Genomic DNA, 27,941 nt, shown 5'->3' with positions numbered 1-27,941 from the left:
CCTCGCTGTTGTAAGAGGAAGGGTTGGGGCTGCACGGAGGCCGGGTAGCGAGCTTAACGAGGGGCGGGAGGCGAAAGCGCAGCCGCCAACTGGATAGCCGTGCCGGGAATCCGGCAAAACGTACCGGACACAGCTAGCTCGTCACTCACGCCGCGAGCCGCGTCGAGGATTCTTCGCGTCAGAGGTTGCTGATTGACTCGGGGGTGGAAAAAAGTTCGGTTCGCAATTGCCCCTCGTTATTTTTCTCTCTTTATCTCTGTCTCTCCCTATCCCTCCCCCTCCATCGCTCTCTCACTGTCTCTCTCACGCCTCGGCTTTATAAAACGACCGCTGGTTTTCCGCAACTGCCTCAAATCCGACGGAAGCGAATAAGCTTCTACCTGTTGACCAACTCCGCTTGTCGAAACCTTGCGGGAGAAACTCTTGTGCATTTGGATCAGGCAAGTGTTTACATCCAATTGTTTCTTACTCCTCGATAATTAATTGTGTACACTGTGTTATTTTTCGTTTAGTCATGTGTGTCTGGAGCGATAATAGAATGCGAGGGAATTTATCTAGAGATTGGATTTGACAGGGTGAATTATTATTGTTTACCTTAGACGCATTGGTCAACTCTCAATCCCGTATCGACTTGCCAAAGGCGTCTAGTTGTTCGTCGTGCGGCTAGATAAAGTGTTGTTCTATACTGTCTGCAGCTGCGCGTCTTTTCGTCCGCGGTTGCAGTTCGTTAAATTTATACTCCGTATTGTACTAAAATTTACAATTTTGTTTGTATTTATACACTGAAGTAGAAATAGAAATTTACCAGATTTAAACGACGGATAAATTATTTAGATTAACTTGGTTTCGCGAAATCGCGCACTCTGGACTGAGAATCTTTGTTTCACTTCACAAATAGAAATCTTTGAGATGACGAATTATTCATTGTTGAATTGAACAAGGTTTTCTTTGATAGAGAGAAATCAATTAATTACGGACTAACGAAAAGAAATGTTGCGTTGCAAATAATAAATTTCCAACTTGGCCGAACGGAAAGAAATTTATTCGAAGAAATCCACACTTATTGAAGCCTAGTGAACATATTTCATAGACAACACGTAATGCTTTAATTTCATTAGATAAACTTGAATTTCCTCAATCCAAATGAAATGGTTCTTTGTTTCATATCGTTACAAGTAAACTTTTCTTTTGTTGAAATAAAATTCAGTTGAAAGTGAAGAGTTTAGGATATTTGTTTTATTATTTTCCTTGCACGCAATTACACGTGGGTTGTTTTTTATACTATCTATTGCTGTGAAGTTTTTTTCTGCTACTCGGAATATATCGTCAAGTCGAAATGCATATGTGGAAATCGTGCAGGGTACTGATTTTAAACCGCAGCGTTTTTTGTATATAAGTTAAATTTAAACCCAAAGATCTTGAAAGGATAGATCCTTGAACGAATTAGTAAACTCGATAAATGTATATGGCGTATGATATATGAGAATATAACCAAACAAATTATTTCGGAGGAAAAAACAGTCCGTGGACGTTTAAATTTTGAATAAGAAAGCAATTATTCCCACTTGTTGAGTTTCCTTTCTCGACGAGAAACCTTATACATCAGGCTGGCTGATGAATTAAATTTGAACTTTTCTCAATAATGTATCGCCGTCATAGAACAAACCTCTCTCTCGACATATTGTACGCCTGTAAGTTATTTTTCGTGGAATTGAAGAAAAAAAAAAATGTATGAGGAATTTCAAACTTTATGAAATATCGGACAAAAGGTTTTGGAAGCTGTTCAAAGACAAGTTTCGAACCAGTGTTGAAAATTGAAGTACACATGTGTATAATGTAGAAAAATCTTAAACAGGTGCTCTTCTTATCAATGAAAAGCATTTACATCCTCAAATTAGACAGAATCTTCAGTTAAAATTTACACGTAGAACAATCGTCTTGAATGTTTTGCTAAAATACACCGCGACGTTTTTGAATTGCGTTGCCAAATCACAATATTAAGATTTTATTTATATTATATGTTGTATAACGCAGACTTTTCAAATATGATAGATTCACAATATTCGCTGTGGAAGAGTTGTTGGAGAGCGGAAAAATCGTCGTAACGCTGCACTAAACATTTTATTCATTTCGAGCGAACTTAAACATTCACGAATCATTGAACGGATGTGGATAAACTTGAATGAAACTTGCAGAAGCAAATATATAACTGGACAGTATGAGTATAATATAACGTATGATGCGTAACGAATAAACTTTAGTTGCAACGTGTGACCCTGATTCGAAACGTTCACTAATATTGGAAACGTAGCAGTAGGTGAATTGCTATTTGCTCAAGAAGAGATCGTGTTGTGCAAATAATAAACTTGTTGCCGACTTTTGCCGTAAGAGAACTTGCACGACGATTTCCAATAAATGGGAGAACGGGAACAATAATTTAGGATGAAGAATCAAAGAAACTTTCACGATATAAGTAATGTTACAAATAAATTCCAATCAATGTCCTCTCTTGTTGAGCAAAATAAAAAATCAAGAAACTTTGCCATAATCGATGAACTAAATCGTCGGGTGAAATTACGTTGTTTTTATACCGTCTGGCCATGTCCGAAGTCTCGTAATCAGTGCAGTATATCCGTCGAAATAACGGCTTGGTATTCGTCCTCATCCTTTGGCCGGCAGGGTACAGGTTTGTTATCATTGTATAAAATCCCAAGTCACGGTCTAGTTGGCGAATTAGCTGGGTCAGCACTGCGAAGTCAAACAGTATTTTACATATCTTCTCTTGGAACCCTCGTACAAATTTACATTTGTGTCAGCTAAGACGACGGTGGGTTTCACGTAGCGCAATGATATTATGTCGGGACTCCTTTTCGAGTTCATAATCGTCGCTAGGTAGACAAGGCCGATTATGGATACCGATTTCCATACCGACATTTGCCGATGGAACATTCTTGAAGAAAGTTTGTGTCTTAGCTAAGTATCGGTAATATGTCGGTAAGGGAATCTGTTTTACCCAGAAATGACCTCGGCTGCATATTAATATCGGTTGAAATCCATGCAGTGTGGGATCATTTTTTCGTAGGTAAAAGTGAAAGAGGTGATCTGGACGATCATGAGGTTCGGTAACTTGAAAACCATATTTATTCGATTCAAGCGAAAACTACCATATGCGAATCATTTTCGTGACACTCGTTGTATCCATGTGAAAATTTATGGCATAGTGTAAAACGAAGTGGTTGAGTTGCTCTCGGAAATGCACGAAATGGTTGCGTTTTAGTTCCGCTACCAGGCTCCGTCATAGTAAAGTAGCCCAGTTTATTATCCGGGACTAGATACATTTTTAATGCTACGGATGATAAAAGGCGCACTGCAATTCCTCAAGTTATACCGACAACACTCATCCTTGGCCATAAGTCCGCTGCGTCGTAGGTTTACTATCTCTTTACGAGAATATTTTTTCATTTTTTTAAATTCCCTCCGTGCAGCGTCGGCTTGTGTGTATCTTCATGCTTCACGCAATGCCGCAGACGCTTTAAAATTCCGCAACTACATGAAAAATTCAGCAGGTGAAAAAAATTTGAAGCATCTTTTTTCCCCTGGATTCTCCCACTTTTCCTTTCCAATGTAGTAAATTCACGGCGATGCGAAGGTTGGATAATTTCAGATTATTATTATTCGAAGAAATCTCCATCCGTGATATACCGATAATTGGGGTACTTGAAAATTATTTGCAACATCGATCTGATGTAATAAAATGAATCAAGGAGCGTGAAATCCCAGTCATGATTACATGTATCGATGCTCATTTCAATACCGGGATTTGGAACTCTCTATTAATTAATTAATTAATTAATTACCACACTCACCGTCGCACAGAGGGACGTCGTTTTGTCCCGTGTGGCAAGTTCCGTGGTTCACTTCAGGGAACAATTAGACCCTATCTCTAGTTGTTATACGTCTGCCCGGGTACAGCAGTCTCTCTAATTGACCGTATCGCACGGGGTGGCAATTGACGCAATTTGTGCAAATACGGTTCTGATATCATCACTCGGTTGAAAAATTTCCATAGAAACGGTGATTACGCCTCGCGCTTAAGTCCTCGAGAAATGTTATTCGCGATTTCAAGCCGAACTTTGAAATGGCTCAAGCAGCAATATTCACGCCGACAGAAAATTCTAGTTCAAAAAATATTATTCCGTATTATAAACATAGTTTACTAATTTGCGGAAATCAGTTTCGATGCTGTAACAAGAAAATTTAGATGTGTTACTAGACTTTCTGATCAACCTCACTTGGACTACATTTTTTGGTAGTTGTTCGCGCCTTGTTTGATCGAAAAATATGTACTGAATTCCGTGAACAGATTAAACGTTCCTGAAATCAGAAAATTTAGTATAGTAAAAATTATAATCGCACAATTCCAACAATATTTAAAGGCCTTCGCAATTGTAACGATACCGATTTTCAGCTCCTCGTTAGTAAAAAATTCTATAGTTGGATTCATATTCTGATAATTTTTCCTTCATACATACTTCACTGTTGCCAAGTTCAAATTGATTAGGAATTTATAGTTAGAACCATTCGGTAACCATAAAAAATGAAATTTCCATCGGTGTATAAAAATTGCCTCTGGCTCAGGAAGGATTCGCGGGTAATTTCATGCTCGGAGGGTAAAATCGGCTGTAGTAGTAACATAGATCGGGCATGAAAATAAAGATGGAACGCGGATTAGGAGTTGCGGGAAACAGCAAAGTTTGAAAGATGTATATAGAATACACGGTGGATCGATTTGTTTCTTCCGGGAATCGAGTTCGAAATTGTCCAATCGAGCGCAGGTGGTAGATTGGATGATTCGAGGTGTTCAATCCGTGGAGAATCTCGGGTGAATTCCTAGTCCTGATTCACTGATATCCCGAAATCTTGTACCTCGCCGGATGAGTGATTCAAAACGAGTCGTTATACATGCCTCATATTTATTTCTCGCTCGTCATTTTCATCCCCTCGGCTCGAAAGTTATTCAACAGCAACAGGGTGTTGCAGGCTTTTGTTGGATTCTTTGGCGGATGTGTTGAATTACTTCGAGCCTCGAGCGGTGTTCACTGTTACGGGTCAAGAGGGGCGTGATTTACGACCCTCCGAAAAATCCGAGGAAACTTTTAATTTTATTTACTTTATCCAGCGACACTTAGGCGCGGGTATATATGTATAATACAAAGGCACCGTGATCGTAAATCAGGGTCACACTGTCAAATGAGCTTGCGGAAAGAATCACGATCAGCTTCGATTGGCCCGCGAGGCGGAAAACGGAATTTTGTAATTCTGTAATTAAGCCCCGTGAAAATATCTCCGTAAAATTTATTATATTACGAAGGAAGGCAAAGTATGTCATCGGATTATTATCGACGTAATTCCTGATTTACATCCGCATATTTTATTAGCTTCAAGATTAAACCGGAAGAAAATCCCGACTCGAGCTTTCGAGTTCCTATGTACGTAGATATATAATAAGGGTAGATGTACAGAATCGACGCATGAAAAAATTAGGATAAATATTACGTTACATACCCTCTGGGTTATACAACTGCGGAAATAACCGTACCTTTATTTGTTTGGAAAAGAATATGGACTGTTGTAGATTACTTCGAAGATATAAAATGCAGAGGTAGATTTTTTGTAAAAATAAGTCTCTGATCATGTATGGAATGTGTGCGTGGTCGTTAACGAAAATTCGGAAAATGGGGGTGAAAAATTCCTGCGGCACATGACAATGCGGTCCTGAGTATGAAAGAGAATAAATAGAACCGAGGGATCTGCAGTATATATATAAATATATATATGTATGCGTGTGTATATTTTTATTACAATCCGTGACCGCGAGATTTTCCAGTTTAGTTTTTCCCTCTGATTTATGTCGTTCCGGCGATGGTTTGTCGGTGGAGGACTGCAAACCCATTTCGAAGGGTAAGTCGCGTCTAATGGCTTGACAGTATCAGATGCATGGTGTAGAGATCAATCCTGTGGAAATATCGGTAGCATTTTTTTCCTTCCGTGTGAGAACGTGGGATGGTTTGTTTCCGAATTTCGAACCTCGTCGATCATCGGAGATTGGAAGTTGAGTTGGGAAGGGGGAAAATTATCCGGTCAGCCTGGAGCGTCTAATCATGCAGGGTGATTTTTCACATAGAATTCTCATGCAAAATAAGTAATAATATACCGATCAAAGAGAAAAAACGTGGACGTGGTAAGCCATTTCCTCTTTCGAATGGTATTGGCAAATTGGTCATTTCAGGATTAATGGGAAACCGATAATCTGCACCATGGCATTTGTATATACCTATATATATATGTGTGCATATGTATATGCGTGTCTACGTATATTCGGATATGTGACTCAACTGTAGGTACTCGCATTTACGCAAAAAACGGCGCAGTCGAATCGCGCGTGACAAAAATTCGAGACGATTTGCAGTCGTGCCAACATTAAATTATCGCAAGTGTTTCGAGAAAATATAATACAAGGGAAAATTATATTAAGAACGAATAGGTTGTAAGAAATTTTCTACTTACAGTTACAAAACTCGTTTCCAACTTTTATCCAGAACTATGTTCATTTTGTTTATGATTAAAAATTAATCTAATCATTGTTAGCCAAAGACTGTTACATGGTAACCAAAAGATAAAAATGTTTTTCTCGCTACAAGAAGAGCACTAGTAGTTTCAATTTTAATCCAGTCTTCGATCTTGTCAATTTCACCCTGCGAGGGGAAGCAAAATTTCGAAAGAATACAAATCGTAACAATAACAATAACGATGAGGTGACTGACGAATGTTGGAAACAAGTAAATGCAAAAGGAAGAAGAAAAAAAATAAAAATAAAAAATTGGGCTGGATTGATGGTGACACTGGAACAGTCGTGCTAATTTTTCGTGACATGTCGTACGAAAACAAGGATTAATGGAGTGAATTGTGCGAGTCGGGTTGTACGAGTGAAATAACGGCGATGATTGATGAAGTTTATGTCCGTGATGTCCGCATTTATATTAATAAATTATCCGTATAGACATAAGAACTGGACTAAATAACGTTTGAGCTTTTATTTGGATGTGCCTAAAAATCAGAGGAGAAAAAAATTAGAATCGAACAAACGTTCTGTCATGCATATCGCTTTTACCTGGCTTGAAAATGTACCTGCTTATAAATATATCTACAATAGTACGTTGAACCTCGTGCAACGTGCGCTATCTCGGGGAATCATCGGAGGCTAGCTGACTATAAGGATTTGTAGAGGATGTAAATCGGGAGTAGAACATCGGAATTGTTGGCTTGTGTTTGCTGCAAACAGAAAGCTATACATATATCGATAGAATAATAGTTCAGCTTATCGAAGGGAAGCGACTTATCGGCTGAAACCTGTGCTGAAAACGCCGGAGCATCTGAAGTATCGAATTACAAAGGAACTTCCTCTCGTCGAAATGCGCGTAACTGTAAATCAGCATCGATTCTCGTACCAAAGTATAATATACAATATCGTATTTTATATCGAATAAAATGCAGTGTGTCATTTTGTAGGTAGTCGATTTCAATCTCGGAGAGTTTGTATATGCGTCCCGCTGTGAATCTGAACGTTAATAAAACTCAATTTTCACACGATATTATCCCGTGCGCCATGTGACGTGGATTTGAATAAAGAAAGGATTTTCTGATCCGATGAGCTTCGTGACACAAAAATCGAATCAAAATATCTCCGCGTTCCGTCGAATACGGGGCAACGTGTACGGGGCATCCCACCTCAAATTTGCAGCCAATGTACCTTCCTCCCTTTCGATTCTGACCATTTTTTAGTACGATTTGCTTACCGAACCAAAATCTGAAAATATTCACAGACCTTTTCGGGTCGGTAGGAACATCATACTAAAAAATGATTAAAATCGAAGAGGATGAGATACATGGGCTGCTAATTTGACGTGGAATGCCCCATATGTATAGCTAATACGCATAACAAAAGCTCTGTTCATACATGTTTCTTTCGTAATTTATGCGGAGCGATTCATTCATGGTTGAATGGTCTAACGCGCATGCGCTTAAGTTCTGGAGCAAAAGCAGTTGTTCTATCAGGACGACCAACATTTTTGAGGATAAATACATTGCGGCGATCTGTCATCTGGACTTATGACGGTTGGTAGACCTGATTCAGCGCATGCGTATTTGATTATTCAACCGTGAGCTAACCCACCGCAGTTGATCTGCAATTTTTTTTCGTCAGTGATGCTTAAGCGTGAATAATAGTGAAGTTAAAGTGACCTTTTACTCGGTCGGTAAAGACTGACCACAGCATTCTCTCAACAGCGAAACATGGCGTTTTTATTATTGTTGCATACACTAAAAAAAGTTTTCTTGGGCATTTACGTGTTTGATACTGCGTTTAGAATCGTGCTGACTTCGGTATTTCCACATCGGTGATACGTACAAGGCTTTGATATCACTCGAAATGAGTGACATTTTACTCGGTCGGTAAAGACTGACCACAGCATCCTCCCAACAGCGAAACACGGCGTTTTTTAATGCTGCGTCGGTGGGAAAAAAAATTTCCGCAATCCGAGGGCCGCACAGCGAGTGTCGCATGGGGTAGTCTGGCACAGCCTCGGGCATCGACATCCTCGTGCCCTGCCAGACAGGGCAGAGCAGTCAACGCGCCTTGGCGCCACGGAGCCGGGGTTTCGTTTGCGGGTGTAACGAACGGGGGCGATTGGATACTATAATCCCGTATTCCTGGGTCGTTGCCCTACTCCAGTTTCCCATGGCCGTGCGGTGCAACTGCAGCTCGTTGCACTGCGGCAACCCCGGCCGACACTGCCAGGAATTTACCATTTACGGTAGACCAACTTGCAGCTTTGGCGATCTTCTATTTTCTGACCCCCTTCCATATTTTATTTTCAAAGTTCACTAGGAAGATCGGCAAAAATGACAAAAACTCGGGGGATGTTTCATCGGAGCAAAAATTCATACCATGATTACGTATTTCGTGATTACCTACTTAGATTTCACAGAGTCATTCATTGACAAATACATTTTACTTTGATTAAGTAATATCTCGTGATTTATAAGATTTTGCATGATTTCTTAAGAATACAAAGAGATTCCTGTAATCCTAAATTAAGTCTCATGACTACCGATGATGATACTAATGCGGAATTTTATTTCAATATTACCGATTTTTAGTGTAATTTCGGAAATTACAAAGTCATTTTGAAAATTACGAAATGGTTCTGAATGATATTGACACCTCAACCGCTTCGGTGAAACACCCCTTGCAAAAATCACTACGGTGAACACGAATGAAACAACATCGTCCAGATAAAACGAAACTTGAAGTCGTAAAAGAAAAAGTAGTTTATAAAGGTGCCTTGCGACCTGTTTTTTCACCTCCAAAAGTTCGGGCAGACATCTTTTGGATGCATAAGGGTGTCTTTTCGTGGTGGAAAAACGGGTCTGAAGACAGCTTTTTTAAATGTTGCTTTTTTTTTAGTTTGTGACTGTGTTTTGTACTGTTCGAGTCTCTTAGACTATATCGAAAAAACGTGATGCTGACGATATGCAAATGACACAAAAGCTAAGATATATAATTTAATACATTTGAGAAGAGGTTTTATAATTAGAACGTTCATAGTGATTAAACATTTAAACTGCGGTGTCTTCTCATCTGATTATACATCTCCTATTTGGATTTTTTTTCCTCGCTGATCAGATCCCAACAAATTGTCTGAAAAAACTTCAAGGTATCTTGTGGTATGATGCAGTTATAACGCGCAAATCTGATTGTAAATCAGTGTAATATCACAATCAGACCAAAAACACCAGAGTTTAATCGTTTTTAACGATATAATTATATAAATTTTTTTCAAATCTTTGACGTCTTGACTTACGCTATTCAAATTTTCTTAGATTCATGCCTATTATATAGCAGAGATCGTGTTCGCCAATATTGGACCAAACAACATTGATAAAAATTTTGTAAACAGTTTGAAAACATCTTTTTTCTTGAATTTTGACATAGATCCATCGGCCGATTCATTTTTACATTCTTTTCCTTTTATTGTATAAATTTTCAAGGTTCCCGAAAGAAAACCATCGCGGTGAAAAGATGGTGATAAAGGTTGAATCGTGCTAGATTCCGAACGCAAATCTTCAATTTCCGGACCACGCAAAGCCTGCCGTCACATAAACTTTTATACTTCGGGTTTTTCTGCTGCCGGGAAAACAATGCTTCATATATAACCCTGGTTTGAATAAGATTTTTCTATTTCATCGGATTTTTCCATAGCCTGAAACGAAATCGTACAGTCAGAGTTTTCGAAACTTCAACACTTTCCAATGTAAATCTAGTTTATAATCGACTGTATTATACTTTTGCTTACTACAACGAAACAGTATTTTCACGATGCTCAGCTAATACTTTCGAAACTCCTTTATACTTCTTGGCAGGCTTGAAATGGATCGATCACCAGTTCTAAATCGGCAAAAAACGAGGAAAGAAAAAATAATAATCAATTATTTAAGTAGCTCCATTAGCGTTCGTTAATTCCCATTTCTCTCGGTAAAAAGACAGTCCAGATAACAGTTTCAGGGTATGAAGAAAATTAATTAACACGCTCACTTTTACACTGCCGCAGCATACTTTCCAAAATCTTATTATTATATGTAATTTTGAGTGTTGACTCAAATTTTGATTTCTTTCACATAACTAATAGAAGAAAAAATAGTTTTATTCGATAAAGCTTGCTTTTGTAGAAATCAGAACGATATATCGAATTTTCTGAAACATTTATTGTAAATAACAATTAAACAAGTTTCAGTTCCACGTTTAAATCACTTGCACTGAAAAATTTAAATGCAAAACAGAAGTTTGTTTTGTTGATATTTACGATAAGTGTTTGAGAAAATAATAGGAAATTTTCTTAAAATCTGAAATATGGTTTTGGTTTCTACAAAAAATTTGACATCTGGAACTCAGATTCAAAAATTGTTGTGCTGACCGGTGTTATTTACCAGTGTAAAAAGTACAAAAGCAAACTTTATAAGTAATAAATGAAGATTTTGGTTATTATTCGATGAATAGAATCAAAATTTATTCATTGAAATATAAATTCAAAAAATTTTTTTTCGTTGAGCTGTTTTATCCACCTAATTTTCGGTCGTTTATTGAATATAAGTAATAGGTTGTAGATATGTTGTCCTGCTTATTACGCCGACGATAACGAAAGATAAAAACGTATGTGTGTAGTGTAAGGTATAAAGTACTTGTAGAAATTATTCGCTTGTGTATATACGTCGTGTTGTGAGCCTGCAGTAATTAGTTGCAGCTCTATGTGCGGTCCCTTGTTAGATTAATTAAAAGTTTGAAATCCACCATATTATATCAGCTTGTCTCTTTCTCCTAATCTTTAATCTTCCGTACGTAACTGTAACGAGCACATGCATACATGCATCAATTTTAATTCCATCATTTCAAAACAATTTCATAAATACCCGATGCGCGAATATCTTGAAATAACAGTACATTATGTAACAAGGGAATAAAGTCAAAGATTGTTCCTGCGGGTGAATTTAATGGCCGAGCGAAGGGCGATTTTTTACTGAAAAAAAATAATTTCCCACAATATACACATAAATGCCCGCAAATGCGGGAGAAAAGTGATACTTTTTTCACTCAGATTAGGGAAGTAAAGTTATGAGGGAATAATATGCTACTTTCGGCCCGCTTTTCAGGTCAAAAAAGTTAACCTTATGGTCGAGTCGGGAATAAAATTGATAAAATGTATTGATTTTTGGTTAACCAGTTTATCTTAAAAAAAAAAGTAATAAATAAATAACAATAATAATAATAATAATAATAATAAAAAACGGTGACGAGGAGAGATGGAAAAAAAAAAAAAAGCGGTGAAGTGGAGGTTTTATTTGCCAAATGAAGTCAGTCTGAGAAATGATTCTTATTCTTATTCAAATTATATCGATTCGATTCTTCTCAATATACATCTGCAATTGCCTGTGAACGATATATATCCCGAATTGAACATGTAGATATTTAATAAATCCTGCCTTATTCTGGCCGAGATTTTACGCCGGAGGGATTCGAGGAGAGTCGTTATATTGCAATATAAAAGCCGCGACGATATGAATTCATCCGCGAAATCCTTGAAGGCGAGGTGATCAGGCGGTAACAAGTAGAAGACCTGGAGGTACGGACAGGCAGGCGCCAACCATTCGACTCTCATCGTTGTAGGTACTTAAACCCATTTCACTCTCTCCTTCGCCTTCTATTTCCGATTATTTCTCGGTCTTTGGCTCTCTCATTTCCTCCCTTGATACCTGCCCTCCTATAAGACTTTAAGATTTTTTTAACCAAATCAATTTGTAGACGCGTTTTGTTATAGAATTTTTTTTACGAGGTCACGGATAAACTTTAGGGGCAAGGTGTAAAAAAAAAAAAAAAAAAAAAAAAAACTAGGATCGTCGATTGACAGAAGGACCGGAATATCGAATTTTCATTGACGCGAAAATCTTATTGATAAAATTTATTGTTGCGGAAAGTACAAGTATAGAAAATTGTGAATATCGAAAGTCGAAATACAGAATGACAGAATGTAGAAAGTTCAAAATATGTATCGAAAGGAATACTGACGATTCTAAAACTTCGGCATTCTATCTTCCGACCTTTCTATTCTTTTACTTATCCATACTTGTACTTTCAACATTTTTAAATTCTATAAATTAAGTTTTCGATTGTTTAAGAATTCGATAATATGGCTGTTCAATTTTTTGATCTTTCTATATTTTTACTCCCACCCTTCAGTTCCACCAAAATCAATGTAATTATGTTTTCTCGCATTTCTACAGAGACAAGCATCGTTATTATTTACGTATATATATAAATATATACGAAACGTCAAGTTCGATTAGAAATTTCTCGAGGGGTATAATTTGTGTAATTATTCTCGGTCATCCTCGTATTTGGTTTTCACCTGAAAATTGATCAAAACCTAGAGAATCCAACCGAATTAAACGGTGTCGAATGGACTATTTATCCCAATCAAGAAACCACGAGTTATCGGATTTCAAACTACGTATCCAGCTGATTCGCGTCGAATTTCTGCAGCTTTTGTACTTCGGAAGATGATAACGCGTGATTTATGGCGGTCGGATTATCGGGCTTTGATTAACTTAATTTTAGTAAATTATCAACAGAGTCAACTAATGAAACGAATTCGGATAATTATTATAACTCAGATCGGAATTTATTTTACTCAACATTTTTTCCTTCATGGTTCTCGATTTCAGAGTTGGAACAATTGCAGAACATTTTTGTCAACACAATCAGAAATGGAGATGACCAGACATTGGTCGGGTTTGCACGGAATTCCCCATATAAAATGATTATCCATTCACCCGATAAATTCTCCGAAAATTTAAGAGAACAATAAAGGCACGTGTGTGTCACGTATGGTGGTCGTTCAGAAAAAAAAAAAAAAAAAAAAAAAACGAACCATCTTTATACTCGCGGCAGGTCGTCCTTAATAAACCGCACATAATTTTTCTTGGGAAATCATTTTCGGGTTTTTCTCCGATAAAAGGTACGTCCATGTAAGGTTGGGGGGGGGGGGGAGGGTTACGACATGAAACACCATTTATAGAAACCTTGGTGTGACCGATGGACATTTTTGTGTAGGTGTATGAGAAGTTAATGGGCAGAGATGTAATCGGGGGTGTGATTCGGCAAGTTATGGCGACCGGAGACCCCGCGAAGTCTTTCATGGAGGCATGAAACTTTTACGAGAATATGCCGTATATCGTATACGACGTTTGCTAAAATTGGGAAAAAGTTGACGCGTCAGGTGCACAGTGTGAATGCTTCTCTCACTTTCCCGCCCCTTTATTTCCACCCTCGATCAACTTGATGCAGACCTGTATAAAGTCACGTATTGCCCACAAAAATCGAGGGGTTCACACTGTATTAGCTGCGAGAGGTGAAGGATACGGAATTTATCCGATACCATCAATCCGAATCGAACGATACTGTATACCGGTTATTCCAGTCCAATTCCAAAGATTGCTTGGACTCTAAACACTCTGCGATTCGATCGGCGATTTTGTAACACCTCAAAAATGTATTATTCGCATTTTTTCGAGAGTTTTTTTTCTTCCGAACAGTTATAGACGAGCAATGATTCCTGTTTTTTTGGAGCCTGTAGGTCTGAAAACCTGTTTTTTTTTTTTTAATCGAGAAGTAACTCTTTCACCAATTTTTGGAACGGTTTTCAACCAACGTTTTTTTTTTTTTCTCAATCCAAAGATTTCCATATCGATTTTTAAAATCACATTTTCTTTTCGAACGATTCTTGAATAACGATTATTCTTCTTCGTACCTTCAAACCCAGAGTTTTTAAGCTTCATTTTTTTAAGAAACGCTGTTGAGATTTTCCGAAACAAAGTTTTTCCTAAATATTTGCTGGAAACGATTTTTCCTATCAAACCCAAAGTTCTCTTAAAAATGAGCTGCCGAAGCTTTTCTTGAAACGTTTTAACGTCTAGAAAATTGTCTGGTTGTAAATAAATTTGTTGAAATACCGCGTAGAAAAATGTGTAAAAAATTTCGTATCCTTGCAATGTTAACGGGTTGGATGTTCAGCTCTTTTCTCCCATCGTTTTGAAATTCACGATTACAATCTGAGCCCTGATCGTCAAGTGCAGCGGGATAATTTTAACCTGTAAAAAATATCTCGGGGTTGAGAATATTATTTTGCGTACAAGCTTGACGAAGGATAATGACTGCATCCACTTGTCATCGTTATTAAATTTCTCTCGGTGGTAAATTACAAGTGAGAGCCTTACCTCGCGGCAGAGATATTCAGAACCTCGTTTCCATGCCTTTAGCCTTACCCATGCATGATTGAACTCAGAAAGGTCTATAATGTACGCTTGGAAGCCTGCAGCCTTGCTTCAGAAGCGCGTGTGGGTGAATATCGTTTGTTGTTCCCCTTGAGCGAAGCCAATCCGACAATGTCATTTGATAACCGGACGTGGCCTTGGCGACAATGATCTGGCTAAGGAGAGTTTAACGTGCTTTGTATCGTAGGTATACATAAATAATACACGTGTACTCTGTATATGCATGAATAGATGAGAAAACTCGGCTGCAAGATGAGGAGGAAAACTCGCTTGGCGAAAAAAAAAGGTTGGGGAGAAAATAAGCAGAGGCACCAAGAAAAAACAATTTCTTACACACCCTGATCGTTTCGTTCAGGGAGGAAAAACCTCCACTGCAGGTGTCGACGAAAGCAAATATTTGAAAACAATTTCTCAACAAAAAATTGCTTCCTTTATGTAGGTACCTTTACGGAATGCAGGAATTTTAACGTACGATCACGAAATTTTCAAGGAAATTTGACAATTTCTTCTTTTTTTTTTGTGTGTATAGTAAAAGTGACACAGTGAAAGTAGTTTTAATTTGGTAAGATTCGATTTATGGTTTTTTTGATAGATCGATTTATCGATTAATTGGAAAAATAATTAAACGAAGCTAGCGAATAAACGATTAATCGCACCGTCCCAGTTCGTATATTTTAATATACGATACAAGTATTGATATTGTTTTGAATGACGAATCAATGGATACTGATAAATGATAAAAGATAGTTTTTACAATGTGTGTTTACAAGATTTGTAGGGTAATTTAGAATTTAATTATCTTTAATGATCCAACAATGAGACGACAAAATTGACTTTCAATTAGTTTGCGTCGTAATATCGTTTCGTTTCGTTTCGTTGATGTTTCAAGTATCTTTCAACTGAGGTTGGAGAAAATTAATACTCCCAAGGAATGATTAAACTTCCTAAAGTCAATTCTTCAAATCAAGGGTCATCGTGTGCCACAGAGTTTAATGGACTTACCGAATACCCGTTATAATAATCATCTGTCAATCGACCAGCAAGTTTACAGGATATTGAATTTCATAAAATATATTTGAGCGCTGACGTGAATATTTTTTGCGAAAATTTTTGAAAGTAGCTGTAAAAAAGCTATTAAGAATTATGAAACGGATGCAATTTATCCCGAAGATTGGAAATTCCCGAACCCGAACTTTCCTTTTCAATTTTCGTTCGCTCCGGGGTTCTTCATCCGTGTTTTTCTACACAGGTATACCTACATCGCTATGTGTATAGGTATACCTATACAACCTACACATAATCTTCTTGAATCAACCGAGCAATTCACTTTTTACCCCGTTAGACGAGATGCCTTCAGCAGGATCCGTTTGCTTTACGGTGTAAACACGGCAAATTCGATTCCCCAGCCTTGTAGGATAAAGCCGCGGAGCCTGACTCGGTGACACCAGGAGTACCGATAAAACACGGCGACGACGGTCACGTTTAAATCGGGAATTAAAACGCAGAGATACTGATACGGCCTTTAAATTGGGTGAATAACGTTTATGGAGCTGCATATAATGCGAATCTTACGCATCAACGAATCTCAGGCACATTGAACATTTACTTGAAACAAACAAAGTTGCATTGTGTTGCATGTTCGTTAAGCGAGAGAATGTTACGTACAGGGTGCTTTAGAGTAAACAACGCAGTATGGTCGATTGCCTACCACTGAGGGGAAAAAATATCGGTAAAACAGACCTACCGAGTTTCTTACCGATAATCTCGATAACTGCTGGACCGATTTTCGTGAAATTTTAACAGACGCTTTCGTAGCATACCTGAAGTATCCTAGAAAATATCAACTGGAACACCACTATTATAAAAATACAAGGTTCGTTTGTTTGTTACCGATGATTTAAAAAACTACTTGTCCGATTTGGGGAACAAATATCGGTAAAACAGACCGAATTTTTTACCGATAATTTCTAAAATGGCTCGACGGATTTTCACGAAATTTCAACAGAAGCCTCCGTGGTGTATCTGAAGTAACGTAGAAACTATGAAATGAAGTTATCTACACTGATTTGTTTCTTGCCGATTATTTCAAAAATTTTGACAGAAGGGGCTATAAATTATAGTTATGTATACATGAAATGTGACTAATTTTCAATAGTGTAGAAATGGTTGAAGGCGTTGTGCGTCAGGTCGCGATGCACTTAAGAAGGATAAAAGGCAGATCTTTGCGCGAGCGAAAGGAGCGAGTAGGTACGATAAGCAAGTTGGCTGCAGTTGAACGTTTATTCGTGAGTGTGAGAGTTTGCAACCAATTTTCGTCGGCACTGTATCGCGGTGAAGGTTTAACAAGTGTACTCTACCATGGTGAAAACTGGAAACAAGGGAAGAAAAAAGAACATGTAAAAATCCACGCGAGGACTCCGACGAGTTCGTTCAAGTGGGACTTTCTCAAGAGATTACAGCAAATCCACGAGTCACGGAGGGTTTGTACAACTTGCCAGATAACAGCCCTTAAGAAACTGCCAAGTTTCTTATTCCCTGCAGTTCGCCAGCACTGCACCCTCTTCTACAGCTCAAAGTATTGAAATAAAAGAGGAAAGAGGCTGCAGCGGAATTTAGAACAATGCGACCACCGCATAAAAGGAAGGTTTTCCTGTCACTGCTGAACTACTGCTAATAGTTCTGACAGACTCGATTCAACGAATTGATTAGACTCCTTTATGCAGACGGCTCTTCTTTCCGTGTACTATTGCAACGTAATTAATCCGATGTTAGAATTACAGAATTGTAAGGAGTGCGGATTGTATATGTGCGCAAGAATAACGATTATGGAATTGAACTCCAACGGAATGTTTGACTGCAATTTCTTCAAAACCGTTCTCTTATAGCTGTAAAGAATTATTCATTGATCGAGTTTTCAGGGTAGAAGATGTTGATTTCTATTCTATATTTATGTCATGTTAAAATGTCGGCGATTAAGTATGTATTGAAGATATCATCGAAAAAAAGTTTAAAAGTGCAACTATAATTGATGGAAGTAAAGTTGATTGAAAGTACTTGACGCGATGATCATGAAAGCAATTTTCAATTACCAATCGAAACTAATTATATTCAATTATTAACAACTATTGTGATGCTTTTACCCCCAAGCGAATACGTTGTTTGTTCAGTAATAAATTCAATATAAATTATAGTTTCAATTATTCAAATCCACTTCTAATCTTCCAGTGCCATTATTATCACTGCATTTCCGGTTCAATTGATCGCTAAAAGCTATCGTGGTTGTCGAAAAACCATTCCAAACCATTTAATAAGAACTTATTGACAAATGAAATGAACTATTGTTCATAAAACTTGAAAGAAACTATCAAATAATGTGACATTATTTCTACGACACAGTCTAAACCTTCTAAACGGTATTCCGCTTTTAAATGAGATGTAACAGACAAGAAAGAAGCTTCGGTGGGTGTTCCAAAAATTCTGTCGCGCGTAGATTGTGAGCAGAATTACTGCGCCTGGTTTAGACTAGATAATCTCTTAGGTATGGTTTTGGGTTTTGTATTATTGTCTGTATCATCCGTCATCTCCAGGACGATCCGTCTTCAGCGTGAATAATGAAAGCTCTTAATTAGCCAGGCCGAATAAAAAATCGCTCCCTGCAGACGAGTTATTAAACAGATAAATAACGGAGGCAGAGCTTTCTCGCGAAAGCCTTTAGCAACTGTGAGGGAAACAGAAGCTAACCTTTTCGGTCATACATTTTTCAACTCAAAAACAATATTCTGGCTCGAATTTTGTTACTCGATGATTTTTCCGGTCGCCGATCACGAATCTGCAGTCAGAATTTGATAACTTATAAATCCAAGATGGCGGATCCAATATGGCGGATGCAAAATCGAAAAAACTGTCAAAGAATCTAAATTCAGAATTTGATAACTTATAAATCCAAGATGGCGGATCCAATATGGCGGATGCAAAATCGAAAAAACTGTCAAAGAATCTAAATTCAGAATTTGATAACTTATAAATCCAAGATGGCGGATCCAATATGGCGGATGCAAAATCGAAAAAACTGTCAAAGAATCTAAATTCAGAATTTGATAACTTATAAATCCAAGATGGCGGATCCAATATGGCGGATGTAAATTCGAAAAAACCGTAAAAATTCGATGATTCTGGTCGAAACTTGTTACTGGGGGATTTTTGGGGTCACTGATCACGAATCTAAATTCAGAATTTGATAACTTATAAATCCAAGATGGCGGATGCAAAATCGAAGAAACAATCAAAATAGACATTTCCATATTTTGATAGTCATACGAAGTAACAAAGATGAGGCTAAGACATGGAAATTGTTGAGGTGGGACGCTGAGCATCCCACTGTGACTGAAAGGGTTAACCGAGATCTGTTACGATTCTGCGGCATTCGACTAAGTCGAGGATAGACGCTTTTTAAACCCTCTAATCACTCGCTCTTTGTTCCCTATTATTCTCAACTGTTTCACCCCCTACTTAGGTACTCGTTCACCCAGCAGGTTCTTTGACCTCTCAATTATCAGGGCGCACTGTTACTTCTTCTTCAACGACACCACATGCCACTTTTGGCTCTACGCCAGACCTACTTTCGAGCTACTGAACCTAGAACACAGCGAATCCTGCCCTACGTTAAACACACTCTTATTACCATTGGCATTTGTCGTATTTATTTAAAATCATTGAAATCCTTTACGCCGCATCGATTTTGTGTACTACATTTTTACTTGAAACAATTCCAAGATTCTTAATTTCTTATTCAGTTACACCGTATTTTTGTATTGTGCTGTTTATGTTATTTTTTTTTTTAATCTAATTTCTATTGTCAAATTAACATAGTTCGAAATCATCAAAATCCGTTTAAGTACGTATTTAGTTCTGGTTGCTAAATGGAAAATGATTTAGAAAAGCTTGAACCGAAAATCATACAACATACCATTTAAATTTAATAATACAAAATAGGAAATTTCACATTTCTTTTGAAATTCCTTTAGCCCTGACTTGAAAGGTTTGGAAAACAAGTAGAATGAAATCAAACGATGATATTTTTCGTTATAATTTCAAATCGGTGGGAAAAAAATTTTTTAAATTCTGTAAGAAAATATTCGGCTAAAGTTCTTGTTTATAAATCGCTTGATTTTTTCTCTATCGCGGAAAATTTTTCGTTTCCCTTTCTACGGGCAGTTTGAAAAATAAACTCACGATTCCACGTGCATAATTTTTCCAACAATAACCGGAATAGCTGCTCACTGTTCGCCTTATCTCTACGCATCGTAACGATTTTAACGCGTAGCGTGGCGATAATCTCGGTGCTTGTGGATCTTTCGAATCTCAAATTAAATATTTGTCTTGTAATAATAAATATATGCAGATCTATATTTACCAAGACTACATATTTTTTTCTCTATCCGTGGTGTCGAATTTTGATTTTTTCACACGAAACCGCACAATCCATGGAACGTTTTACGGTAAGGAGAAAAAATCGTGCAACACGAGATGTTGTTATCGATAATAATTAAGAATACAACGAGAGACCGAAGAAGAACGTTTTTTCCTTTCAACAATACCGTCGGACTTTTCTTTTAATTTCTCCTCCATCGTTGCGCTTTTCCTTTTTTCCTTTCCTTCTCTTGGATCTCATTCTGCAGCGTGAGTATCAAGTTAATTATATCGTTGGATTGCTACGTTTGTTAGATTCGAGCTTTTCTCTCGACGCCCACGCGATACGGTCCTACATTTACTTTTATTTTTTCCCATTTGGGTAGATATTACTTTGCTTCTTTTTACGGGGAACAAATAATCGCCCAAGTATATCTCGCCTCACGACAACCGTTACACAAAAGCTCGGAACAATTTCACGCGCGCGTTACACTTTGCGTGAAGTAGTTTCGTTTTCATTAAACGCACGCACAGCGCGTGGTACATTTATGGGAGGCGTAGATTATACGATCCGGTGAAAAAAAAATTTCACGCAGATCTTTCTTTCTCTTCTCTCGGTTTTCTCTCTCTCTTTTTATTTCACCTCGACTTTCATAATTCTCATCGAGGGGTCGCCGAGGGCTGTTTTCGTATCGCAACGAGTGTAGCGAATTTCTCCCTCAAGGCATATCCGCATCAATATTTCATTATTTGAATGTATCAAGAAAAAGTCCTACACATGCTATTTCCAAGTCCTTTGTGAAATTCTTGTACTGCTTTCGAGCTTTGAAATATCGACTCCAGAAGTTGCGTCGCAAATATCTGATGAATGTATGTATTGTAATTTCCGGCACTGTTTTCCAACTAAGTTCCTGCACAATTCTTCTCAATTTCAAAAACGAAAGCCAGTTCACATGTCGGATAAGTTGTCTGCTACAAATGCTGCAGAATTAACGCATCGCGATAAAACTACGGTAATTTTCTTATCAGGTTTAGTTGTAACTGAAATTTCAAGATCTTCAAGTATAAAAATTTTGTCGCGGGTTTTATTTACAAAATACACAATTCTCTGCAGCTACTTAACAATATGTAAATATCATTTGGCATTATAAAATACATAACGGATTCGTATATTGAAATGAACTTTTCTTTTTTTATAGATCCCATTAATTTTCAACTTCAATAAAAAGAACGTCATGAGAAATTACGATTTAATCTTCCTCGCGATTCGAGGAATTTCCATTTCTTAGAGAGAATTAACGAGCTGAGTGAAACTAATTACATGGTATACCATGTAGACTGAACCACTCAGCAGCGTGGTACGAAATGTTCCTTAATGCACATTATTATTATACATCGGTAATATTACTCCATCGTTCGAGAATATATATATGTATGCATAGGTACAACGTATATTCGTGAAGTTGCTTCCTGCAAGGAGACGTCTAACCCAAAATCGATGTACGTAGGAATACAACATTGATGTTGGTACGAGCTACACGTAGACAATCTTACACTCTTATTTCATGCAGACTCGAGCATCCAATCAAACGTGTAAAATTCGTACCGTAATGATTATCAAATGTGTACATACCGCTTGTTGACGTAAAATTTAAAACTAATTAGTCCCGTGGCAGAAAAGTTCAAAGGTGATTTTTCATTCGCAGATCGCGCGTTTCTACCCTCTGAAAATTTATTTAATATTCACTTACCGACGAGAGAAGCCGACGGAAAATTGTGTAAACGAATCAGATCGTACAAAATTCAACATCGTGACGTTCGTATCAGTTTTGAAAATTTTTGTACCGTTTGATATTTTACAAAATATAAGAATATACGTGATAAGACGAGTTTGCGTGTCTTGATCGAAAATTAATGGATGTCCCCGTATACCTACAATCTATAACTAAAAGTTTTATCAAACAAATTTTACTGGGTGAAATTTAGAGTTAACCTCGCGAATACGGGGAGCAAAATCGTCATAGATTACCGCGAGGAAATTCCATTTGCAATATTGTCTGCTGTCGTAAAAATATGTCATAAATAGATTCGTGAAACGATTATCGATCCGCGTGGATTCAATTTATCGCTAGACATCCAGTGAGCTGTCTGAATCGAACTGATCTTTCTATTAAGTAGAAAATATCCAAGGCATTAAAAATGAAAAAATTCTTGAATTGATTTTTTTCCATTCACCAGCGAGTGATAATTCGAGTCTGGTGAAAAGTTTCAATTTTTTCATCTCACGTGCTTCATCGAGCCTGAAGCTCGAAGAAGGTGTTGCACAGTAGTGGATGGGCGGACAAAGAACCTTTTTGCGGACGTTGAAAGGAGTCCGATCGACGTGACTCGAAATTGGCCCCGAAAATGGAGGGTCCAACGGACATTCGCTTACTACATATATGTATATAGCAACCGCCGCCAACTCTCGACAAGGAAAACAAATCCTTTTTTTATCACTGGCGATCCTTCCTTCGAATTCCTCGTTTCAACTTTTCGATTTGCTAACACTTTTTCGGCTCGAAAAATTACGTTACAAGTGTAAATGACATGCAGGAAACTGCACACGTGCTGTAAAAGTATTGAGTGATGGTGAGCGATAGTTGGTGTCTAACTGTTTGTTGCTAAGGAATTATAAAATACAATGTTGTATATTATGCAGAATGAATTGCTAACCACTGAATGGTTTAACGCGCATGCGCTAAAATTCGAGAGCAAGACCTGTTGTTTCGTCAGGGCTACCAACATTTTTGAGGTTAGATATATCACGGCGACCTGTCATCTGAATTTATGAATGTTGGTTGCCCTGACAAAAAAAAACTGCTCTTGCTCTCGAATTTTAGCGCGTGCGCATTAAAGTATTCAGTCGTTAGTAATTCACTCTGTATATCTCTGTTAGTATGGTTCTTTCAAAAGATCATTTTTGAATTTTGATAATTTCCTTATTTTTTCACATTTTTATCTCAACTCTAATCCGTGGATCCAATAGGTCGACCTAAATCCCAAGTCATTCGATGTTGCCATATTGGATCCGCCATTTTCAATTTTCAAATTTCCAGTTCAGATGCGTAATCAGCGATGTCGAAAACCCCAGAATACTGAGTTTTATCTAAATCGCATGACTTTGGATTTTGGTTCGCCATATTGAATCCGCCATTTTGAATTTTCAAATTTCGAGTTGATATTCGTAATCAGTGACCCAAGAAATCCCTCCGCACCAAATTTGATCGAAATCTGTTGATTGGATTTAACGTGCTCCTGAAAGGGTTAAATGGGGAAATCCACCCTTTTACGGGCACGGGTTAGATTAGAGATAAAAATCTGAAAAAGTTACGGAATTGTTTTTGAATTATTCATAGCTGATTTAGGGGATGAGCCGTTCGAAATTTAAAAATGACCTTTTCAAAGACTACCCCAACGTGTATGTACAGAATAATATTACACGCGGATGAAACTTCGATATCTCAACTTGAACGAATTATTCATATTTACAGATATTGAAAGGGGGGAAGAAACATGATGAAGAGCCGCCATCAATTTCGCCGGCGTTTTAGCCTTCAGCCATCCTCTCTCAAGGAGGAACAAGAAGAAGAATTGCCGAAGAATAATAGGTGAGAAAACAACAGCAACAGCATCAGCCCCCAACGCGGAGAGCTTTTACTTAAACAAATATATATTATACACCGGAATCTGTCAAAGTATGAATTATTTATATGCAAACGTACACCGTGAAACTTTTATTTTCTCACCACCCGTGCGGGTCTCGCTTATGCTAATACTAAAACCAACAAACCGACATTTATATTCCGCAAGCTTTAACCTGTCATTTTTTACAACGTGCACTAAGAGATGTAAAGGTGAAATGACAAAAATCGAACTCATTACAGTAGAAGTTTGAAAATTATTTCAAGTAATTAGGAAAATCGACGTACAATTTTTCAAAACTCCTTCTAAACTTACAAATAATTAAACTCGATTTCTCTGGTTACGATTTTCTCAAATAATTTCTAATACATAAATGTAAATTTCATTCGAATTTGTAAAATATAAGACTAGAATGTAGCGAAATTGAAACTGAAACGATTTACAAAAGAGAGAAGCACCGTCTATTCGAGGATTTAAATTCACTAACATCGGATCGTGAGGGAATTTTCGAACGTTGAAAAGTTCATTCGTTTTTCCTTCCCGGTTGATTTTCTCTCCCCTATTTTCACCGGGATTAAGTTGAAGCAAAGCGCGGTCCGTGATCGTACTGTATAAAGGGCCAATTTCGAATTAATTCTGATCGCGTTTTATCCACTTTGCATTGACGACGAGCAGCACCGAAAGGCTATCAGAGGCGAACAGCAACAGTACGAAGCAAACGGAAAGCTCGTTTCGTCACAAAATCGTCGTAATGGGAGCGGCGAAAGTTGGAAAATCATCAATCATCAGTCAGTTTCTCTACAATACATTCTCAGCTAAGTACAAACGAACCGTCGAAGAAATGCATCACGGCGACTTCAATGTTTCCGGTATTCAGCTGACTCTTGACATATTGGACACTTCCGGTGCCTACGAATTTCCGGCCATGCGAGCTCTGTCCATTTCCTCCGCTGACGCCTTCATTCTGGTATACGATGTCAACGATTCCAAGTCCTTCCTCGAGGCGAAGGTTCTTCGCGCCCAAATACTCGAGACCAAAGGTTACAGCGCTGTGCCAATTGTCGTTGTTGGAAACAAACTCGATCTGGCTGACGAAAATCGCGAGGTAATTATAACGTGCGACGATTCGTCAGTCTTGAATAAAAGTCCAGTAAAACTGGTCTAAGGTCTGATTCGTTCTCAGAATCAATCAATGTTGTCATCAAAAAAAAAATTCAATCAAAGGTTATTTATGAAGTTAGGTCGCCTTGGCGAAGGTCCGCTCTCGGATCATTACGCGTGCGCGTTATATTTTAGCAGACGACTGACCATGCAGTCGTTAGGAATTCACTCTCCGCATAATGTATTGTATAACAAATCGCAAAAGTGAATAATGCTTGAATTTTTTTAAATACACATTACAAAAGTAATCGTCGAAATCGATGTCTAAATCAAGTTTCGATAGTGTTTTGTCGGAACATAAAAATTGTTTGAAAAAAATCGCGCACCGTGACCGTCGGCATCAGAGAATTTTCTCTTCGATTTTCCACAAGGTAGAAAGTTAGCCAAAGGGCAGAAAAATTTGATATTGTGAAATTCGTGTGTCCAAGTTTACTTAAAAAAAAATTTTATGCCAAGACTAGGAAGGTGTCAACTTAATCGTAAAATCAAATTCGTAGTTAGACGTAGAAGTTATTTCCACCAGGACGCTCTCTTCTCGCGTTTAGGAATTTTGTGTCGACGTGGAATTAACGGAGTCTGGGTAATCCAGGTGGACAGGGAGAGCACGGAGGCGTTGGTGACCGTTGATTGGGAAAACGGTTTCGTCGAGGTCTCGGCTAAGGAGAACACGAATATAAACCAGGTCTTCAAGGAGCTGTTGATACAGGCTAAGGTGAAGTACAACCTGAGTCCAGCTTTGCGACGGAGACGGCGGCAATCCTTACCGCCCCCTCAGCATCTTAGCTCAAGGGTGAGCAGCGCTCACGTTCCGTCACCCTCGCAGCTCCAGCATCTTCAACAGATTCGCGAGCGAAACGACGCCAAGCGAAATTCATGCGTTATTTCCTAATCCTGTAAATTGCGTAGCGCCGATAATAGACTGACGATTAATGTGAAGAAATAAATGAAAATCCTGAAAGTTAATTAAGTAGCAGTTTAGCCTATATATATATACACACCACATTACGTAACGCGTACGATATGTATACTATATAATACGTATACAATAGCCGATAACCAAATCATTCCGCGTATATGGATTCGCACGGTCCTGTTTCAGTGCCATTCTATAAACGTGCCTGTAACTTTCCCAGGTTGAAGTCGGTAACGTTGTTATTGTAATAATTCACGTTTCGGATAAATTTCAGGAATGTCTGAAATGCAGTAAATTATATTAAGGGAAAAGAAATTGATATTTTAAGAAACTTGCGACACTACCAAGTCACTGTAAAATTGCAAAATGACGACCTTTTTCCCAACCAATGTTTCGTTACGCTTACGTTACTAACTTCAGCCTCATGTAACTTCTTGGTTTACGCTTCATATGCATATGTTACGTTGATGCGAAATTAGGACGATATTAATTACTCCTTTTATTCTCAAGAGAACAATTCGTCAAAACGGGTATCGTTGAAATAATAAATTAGGTAAGGTAATTTAAAAAAGAACCCGGTACTTTGAGCCACACAATCGTGAGGTACAAGGATCGATTTTTTTTTTTCTTTTAAGATCACATCATTGGTGAGGTTCGAGAATCGTTGGGTCGATATATGTATGATTGATAAGCGAATGAAACCACATGATTTTTAGAGTGTCAAAATTGGCTGTCGATGGCTAACAGCAAGGTCAAAAAATTCAACCTATGAAATTCACGGTCAGTTGATTGTATGTAGGAAAAAAGAATGTGCTATTTTAGTTTGAAAAGTATAATAGTAATAGCTGCAAACTTCGTTTTCATTTTGTATTTAAACAACTATATATTTTGATTGTGATGAAAAATGATAATAATTATAAGGACTGTATATAGTAACTAGAACTACAGTAAGAGAAATTTTTAGTTCCGGTTACCGCTCAGTCTTTAACTATTTTCATTTTTTTCCACAATCGAAAAATATAGTTCTAGATAGAAAATGAAAATTAGTTTTCTAGCTGTTACCGGAAAGTCTAGTATCCGTTACTATTCTTTCTCATTACGATCACTGTTGCTATATTTTCTTGCAACTGTTGCGAAAATTTAACGCTTGTGCAAGAATAAATTGACGTTAAAGCCTTGTTTAACTAAAAAAGTAGAGTAAACCTCAGAAACTGACTTTGCGTTGCAATAACCAAAAAAGGATCGGCAACAGCGCAAAATGTTTACGCGTACCTCGTTTTTCGTAATTCCAACAATATTCAAGCAGTTTTTTTGACGATACCTGTTTTACTGAATTTTTCTAGTTACTATGACAAATGATATATATGGATTATTTGATCAAGTGACATGTAACATATGCATAAAGGTGTAATACTGAGGGTATATGCGATGTAAGCACAAGTAGTTTATACGTTGTTACACGTAGAAAGTGTTCCACTATTTCTACTAATGTAATTACAGAACTATAATTACAATATATGCAGCCACTACTTAAAAAATTATTACTTTATTATATATATGTATAGGCAATTGTACCGTAGTTCTCACGAAAATTTTGAAGATGAAGAATTGAAAGTGAAACAAGCGAAATGAAATGAAATTGTATACTCTGTAACGATTATCATTATAAGTGTATACTACGACTTATATGAATTTATGGATTGTCTATCGATTACTCTACAATTATAAATTCATCACTACTGTTGTGCCGGTGTCAAGAAATGACTGTTTTTACTACTTTTTACAACTATAATATGGATGTAATGTTAAACTAAAATGAGAAAAAGGCGTT

General features: G+C 37.5%; 1 protein-coding gene across 3 annotated transcripts; it reads left to right on the top strand.

Annotated features, from left to right (window-relative positions):
* Window positions 1–164: 164 nt before the first annotated feature.
* On the top strand, window positions 165–26,938 carry LOC124186541 (ras-related protein Rap-2a). 3 transcript variants are annotated; one of them, XM_046578335.1, is made up of 4 exons: window positions 165–440; window positions 23,886–24,002; window positions 24,712–25,141; window positions 25,787–26,938. In XM_046578335.1, exons 2-4 carry the CDS (start codon window positions 23,908–23,910, stop codon window positions 26,084–26,086), a joined length of 825 nt encoding a protein of 274 aa, XP_046434291.1. In that variant the 5' UTR covers window positions 165–440; window positions 23,886–23,907; the 3' UTR covers window positions 26,087–26,938. The 3 variants fall into 3 exon arrangements, with proteins under 3 accessions (XP_046434291.1, XP_046434292.1, XP_046434293.1); XM_046578336.1 differs by lacking the exon at window positions 165–440 and adding an exon at window positions 20,422–20,441; XM_046578337.1 differs by lacking the exon at window positions 165–440 and adding an exon at window positions 21,835–21,879.
* The last annotated feature ends 1,003 nt before the right edge of the window (window positions 26,939–27,941 follow it).

The sequence above is a fragment of the Neodiprion fabricii genome, chromosome 7, assembly GCF_021155785.1.
Source record: "Neodiprion fabricii isolate iyNeoFabr1 chromosome 7, iyNeoFabr1.1, whole genome shotgun sequence".
NCBI lineage: Eukaryota > Metazoa > Arthropoda > Insecta > Hymenoptera > Diprionidae > Neodiprion > Neodiprion fabricii.
Note: the sequence above shows the minus strand (reverse complement) of the source record. Positions and strands in the feature narration are given on the sequence as shown.